General features: G+C 44.8%; 1 protein-coding gene across 1 annotated transcript; it reads right to left on the bottom strand.

Moving 5' to 3' along the window:
• Positions 1 to 5658: 5658 nt before the first annotated feature.
• LOC119175590 (cyclin-dependent kinase 1) lies at positions 5659 to 6117 on the bottom strand. The gene has a single exon (XM_037426492.1). It carries the CDS (start codon positions 6115 to 6117, stop codon positions 5659 to 5661), a length of 459 nt encoding a protein of 152 aa, XP_037282389.1.
• Positions 6118 to 6542: the final 425 nt, after the last annotated feature.

Here is a 6542-nt window from a genome sequence, read left to right as displayed (position 1 = left end):
CGATATATTTAGCTACAGCGGTTTCGCAAAATTGAGTAACCCGAGTGGTCGAAATTGCTGTTTCTGTAAATGCTACCGCAAGTAGGGACACCAGCCAAAATTAGCTGGAGCAATTTTCTACAACGTCTCTCATAGGCAGTGTCGCTTTGGGACGTTAAATGTCTCACACCAAAGCAATGCTGAGCTGTTCGCAAAAATACGTACAAACAAGAAGAGACTTGTGTCGGTGAAAAGCCAAATAGCCGAGTCGCTTTAAGTCAGTCGCCTCAATCTAACCTAAGCTAACAGGCCGTGGGCACGAAGTTTTGTACTGCAAGAATCGCGACAGCGAAGAAGGGGTTGAAGAGGGAAGTTAACGTGCTGAACAAAATGTCACCTGTAACGCTACTCTTTGAAAGAACGCATTTCTGATATATCCCATATGTGGGTAATTTCTGAAGAGTGCTTGGCGTCATAATTTCAGAAACACTGGTACTAAACACCAGAGTTGTTCAACACTCGATTCCTAAAATAGCAGTGCCTAACGAGAAAAAAAGAATGCTTGGGATAAGTCTTCATCTCCTTAGCCTATAGCAGAACATAGAGTAATATCCAAGTAAATATGGCATGCACAACTTGGCAATATGGTAAACATTTTATCCCGATGAAGCCGCGGGTCACGTGTTAAGACCCCTTATTTACGCGGGAAACTGCACAACAGGCCGCACGCTTCACTAACTGCACAATGTGAAGCGCGCTTTTCTGCAAGGCCGTGGTGGAGCGCTCAATCGCTACTGGCACGCTGATAGTTGGGCGTGCTTTACAGCAAAGCAAGCACGGCGCTGGAACCATGCGAAAGATGATGCAATGTCTGTGCGCCTGCGCCGATTAGCTTCACGTGCTTATGCGGCCGCTCCATGTGGGCTTGCGTCCGCGGAGCGCAGCCGCGGTGCGCCATGATCGCGCCAAGAGTTGGCAACCCTGTACAAACTTCGGCCTTCGCCAGCTGCACTCGCACTTTGAGCCGACGTCAATCGCGTACAGTAATAACATTTAGCGAACAGCCACGTAGTCCGTATACTCGTTGCCAGCGAACGTGACCCCAATTAAGTGTCAGCCGAATAAAAAATCTGTTTAATAGGCGAACTTAGAAATTTGGTTTCCCGCTTATTACGCCTCACGCAAGAAACGAGAAGCAGGTTTTTATATATATATATTTCTTACGAGGGCTCATTTTTAAACTTGTGGCTTTACCATGGAACACCTATGCTTTACCATGACCCCGCCCCATACAATGCTAATCGATACGCTATACCCTTTGGCTAATTTCAACCCCTACAATATATCTAGTTTTAAGCATAGAATTACATTTCACAATCCTAGCGTTAATTACATTACCATGTACATTACTCATTTCTCAGTGGCACACACTTTGGAGTAATGCCATTAAAAAAAAATAGCAGGTCAGTGGCATCTTGCGTCGGTCCTACAAATACTGAAGATTCTGGTGACTCCAAGATGACAAATGAAGCACGCAACGAATGCATAACCAAAGAACGCCCATAGCATGGCCTCAGAGATTAGGCAGAGAAGCAGTGGCGAAACCCATGGAGCCAGTATATTGACTCTGTTGCAAAACCAGCGCATACTGGCGAGGATGGACCGAAGAATTACAATACCCAGGCGTCAGTACGCACTGTTTTTGCCTTGGTGTGAACAATAGCTCTAAAAGTGTTATTCATAGGTGTTCTGTGGTTATTCCAGAAAAGCATAGGCTATGCATTCTGCTTCGCGCTTTGCATCTCACCCAATAGGTGGCTGTAGTAACCTGCACTTAGAGGCGAAAATGCTCGAAGCCCGGGTACTTAGATTAAGGTGCACGGTAAAGAACCCCAAGTGGTCGAAATTTCTGGAGCCTTCCTCTACATTGTCTGTCATAGGCGTATTCTGATTTTGAAACGCTAAACCCCAGTAATTAATTATTTAGTATCCCGTACTACGTGGGCGGTTTACTCTCGGGGCGGCACCTGTGACATGTCAGTCTGATAAAATGCGCCACGCTACAGTTTCGTTCTGCATTTGTGCTTTTACGATCTTTCAAAAAGGAAAGTGGTATACTTTAAATTGGCACAGATTGCTATAGTTACACCTCCATAACTATCGTAAATAACAGTATATTTACAAAGGCGCGTCAGGACACAAGCCGCCGTTTGAAATGAGAGTTACTTTCTCCGAAGAAATTGTAAATCACCGAGACCATCTATTACCGTTACAGAGTAAGTGATAAGTATACAACGGTCACTTGAGCTTGTTGATAATCTATGGCTAAATCCACATAAAACTTGAAGGGTGCCGGCTTGGGCGAGTTCGTGGGTCAGGATAATATTCATAGCACGAACTCAATAGAGGGACAAACTCAGTACACGTTCTCATGTACCTTTTTGTCCTTGTAGTGAGTTCGCGCTATAACAATTATCACAACTCAAATAACAAGGACAAGGGACTTCACTCATTCTCGTCATCCACACTGTACGGACCTTTGACCACGTACGGTAATGTAATCGAGTGCGTCAACATTACCTTTCTTCCTGCACATATTGCTTATCTTCACTCGCTACTGCTTGATGAAGAAGCATATCTGATACTTTCACGCGTTATAGATTACCCACGAATGCAGGGGGAAGTTTTTTTTTTCACAGCTAAAGACCAGGCCGCTGTACGGACCTTAATTGGATAATGGATTTGCAACCCGTTTTAATTTAAAGTTAGTTCGTATAAGACTATGAAGTTCATTGTTCTACTCGTAAGCTGCAATTATTTTGTAAATTAGTTGCTCCCTTGAAAGAGACAAGCCTATTAGTCAAGTGATTGCCTTCGTCACTTGTGGCAAAACCACTTATCGAATCGTTGGTTCAAGCGACATGCAGCCCTTGTTCCAAGCATTTTGAATGACTTTACAAGGCAGATATAGTATGTCATTTAGCTCGTACCGAGAGGGCAGGTGCAGACTACCAGAACTGCACCCCGACCAGTAAGCTGCTTTAGTGCAAGTTTCACTGTAGCAATCTTTTATGTACTACTTTTATGTGCATAGATTCCATTGAATATACATAACACCAAGTGAGATAACTTCCATGAGTACAATTTCAGTGACATGATTCAGACTGAATTGAAAGGTTGGTTACTTCGTTAGCGCCGTGATGAAGTATTGTTCCAATCATGGCGTTTTGCAAGGACCGCTTTGAGGAGACAGCGTTCTTTGCAACGATGCAGGTTATTGTGGAGCAAATAGTGGGCAGTTGCGGTGATGCTATAGGATGTGCAGAAGAAATTCAAGGTTCGTAATGTTGGGAATTGGTGAGATGAAGTCGCAACTCTGCAACAAAGCAACTATGTCTTGTTCAGGGGGTTTGGCAATAAAATAGCCTAACAAGACTTGTCAGAAGTACTAACATTGTTTTATTTGACAGCGTTTGAAAGAAAAATTTTCATAACTTGTCCTCGCACGGGCGCCAACGCTTGGTTACCAGGGAACAAACGTCATCAAAGGCAGATTCCTGTTTTGATCGACTGAAGCGAAACTGCAGTCTTTCACATGAACCAAGCTCCTAACTGGAATAAAGCGAAACAAACTTTCATCCTCGAAATAAGCGCGCATAGTCGCCTACTGTAACTCAACGTGAAGTCATATCTACGAAAAAATAAATAAATAAACAAGCTGGGGATTAAGTGTTTTTAGCTTAGTGGCTTTGTGAGTGTACAAAAAGGAGTCTGAGGAGCCCCGATTCCACCGACCTTCCTATAAACCACCAGGGGCAATATTTCGATTTCGACATTTCACCCACGTGCAGTTGCAGAGTTTTCTGTCAAGCGAAATGGGGAGCATTACGTTTTCATACGACGCGCCTACTTGTTCACGACGAACTTGCTAACAAAGCGAATTAGGAGCGATCATATGAGACAACCATATACAATCATGCATACTTATGCCACACATTTCAGAATTGCAGTGATCTAAAAAAATGCGTATGTGCAGTAAACCATGATAGATACAAATCTACTGAATTCCCGCACGTCATTTCAAATTTTTACATTTTTTTGTGGTTTAGAGAACTGTCACTTGTACGGTGTTTTCATTTTGGCGCAATCGAGCTTTCTTGAAAAAAATATGGCTCAGCTGGATAAAAAATATGTCCATTTATCACACACACAAAAAAATGAACACTGAATAGACCAGAAATGCCAGTTATTAGCACCGAGAACGAACAATAGCGTCGCTCTAGTCGCGGCGAATTGACGTCACGGTACGGACTCGCCTGCTCCGACGCCTACCTGTGCCGACGGTTGCTTCTTTACGAGCCCGCCGTGTTCCCGCTTTTTTGTGATATGATGGTGATTTCTTCTCAATTTCTAGTAGTAGGTCACTGAAGGTAGAAAGTTAAGATATTTATTGCTGTTAAAAGTTGACTAAGTTGCAGAAAGTATGGATTCACTTTGAAGGTGCAGGACAGCGAGGCATTAGTTGTTTTCAACATGCAAGTACTCGACGAAATGAATGCTGAGAAATTATTCGTGCTAAATGGGTCTAACTTCATCACAACTTGGCATAGACTGCGCGAATAAATATTTGTGTCGAAGTATTACAAGTGAAATTAGGACCTTTTAAGTTTACTCACAGCATTTCTATTTACCGTAGCAAGTTATGCCTGCCTTTGCAAATAATGTAGCTCATTACACAGAATTCCGCTTTGAGATGCAGGAGACTTTAGATGGATCTGTCTTCCATACACAATCACTTATAATAGCGACAAAAAAGTTACGCTGCAAACCACAAAATGGTTTCCGGAATTTTAATTTCATTAATTAATTTATTTATTCATTATTATTAACTACCCAAACACACCATATGATTATGAGAGACGTCGTAGAGGAGGGCTCCGGAAATTTCGACCACCTGGTGTTCTTTTTCGTATTTCTGAGAAAACTGTATACTCGGATGTCATGTAGAGATTTCTTCTCATCAATCGTCAGGATTACGCAGTGGGATACCCTGATTTACAGGAACAGCTGAAAACTGTACGGCTCCGGAAATTCAGAACAACTGGGCACTTGGGGCTGCTAACCTGAATTGAAACATTCTTTGTCTCATGCCAGCGTGGCTCTGCTGAAGTGAGGCAAAAGGTCCCACTTCAACAATACTTCTGAAGCGGCTGTGCTTCAGCGTTTCTGAAGATGTTGAACATAATTTGGCTAAATCTAGCACACACACAAGTGCACTACGAACACGTGAACACAACACTGTTACAAATGCAGCGACGGCCGGCGGAGCCGGCGCGCAGCAACGCCACGTAACTTTTATTTCTGGTAATTCACTTAGGTACTCCAATCAGGAGTTGAGTGATCCTGCGGGTCCAGCTGCCGCCGTAGCAATTGTAGAGAAGGAGTTCGAGCTGCCAAGACAGTCTCATTACCCTTCTTTCTCGGCGGAGTGTGCCGTCCGCTTGCAATCTCTCGATCCGGCCAGATAGGGGTGTGTTGTGGCATCTTTGGCCGAGATCCTCTCGCCAGAGCTGTAAATAGGCATCCTCAAAAGCAGATCTACAGCCTCGCAGTCCACCCCAGGAAGCAATGTGGCCACGATATTCTCTCTCCATATGGGAAAAGTCGACTTGTAGTTTTTCAGCTGCATAACTTCGGGCTAGCTCTGTACTGTCGGTGTATAGCCACGAAGCAGAAGATTCGGAACAGCTGGTCAATCGCCGAATCCCCACGTAGCAGAGTTTTGCCGGTCAGAAGCTCGAAAAAGATGCACCCGATACTCCACACATCCACCAGTGTCGAGTAACGACTGGCACCCAAGAGCATCTCCGGTGCACGGTACCAGTGGGTGCCCACTTTGTGAGGGAAAATGAGCTCTGGTTGCGTAAAGGCACGGGACAAGCCGAAGTCGGTCACCTTGAGGTCGCCGTTTCCGTCGACAAGCACGTTGGCTGGCTTGAGGTCGTGGTGCAGAACTCTTCTTTGATGGCACAATAGAATGGCTGCAACAGTGTGACCGAGGTACTTCTTAACGACGGCGTCATCGAAGGTCCTGTTCTTGGCATGACAATACAAGAGCACCCTCAGGTCCATGGTCATGTACTCGAAGACCAAGTGTACAGCCTTCGACGGTACATATAGTGGTTTTGGGACGTTAAACCCCACATATCAATCAATCAGCCTTCGATGGTGGCATGATGACTTCTATGAGACGCACCATGTTCTCATGCTTCAACTTCTGAAGGAGGGCCACCTCTCGTATCGTTGTGGCTAGCATCCCTTCGTCTCCGTTCGACCCAGATCTTTTTTTTAGCGACGATCTTGTTGGTCGCCTTGCACTTTGCCTTGTACACGGCACCGTACGCACCTTCGCCAGTCTTCTCTATGATGACGTAGTTATTCATCATCCCAGGGACCCTATCTGATGCCAGAGAAGGCGGTGATACGTGCGGATCTGTAGTGATCTGTAGCTCGCCGCATGTAGCGTGCGCCGAGGATCGTTTGGACAAGAGCGGTACGGTTGG

The sequence above is a fragment of the Rhipicephalus microplus genome, chromosome X (assembly GCF_043290135.1).
Source record: "Rhipicephalus microplus isolate Deutch F79 chromosome X, USDA_Rmic, whole genome shotgun sequence".
NCBI classification, from domain to species: domain Eukaryota; kingdom Metazoa; phylum Arthropoda; class Arachnida; order Ixodida; family Ixodidae; genus Rhipicephalus; species Rhipicephalus microplus.
Note: the sequence above shows the minus strand (reverse complement) of the source record. Positions and strands in the feature narration are given on the sequence as shown.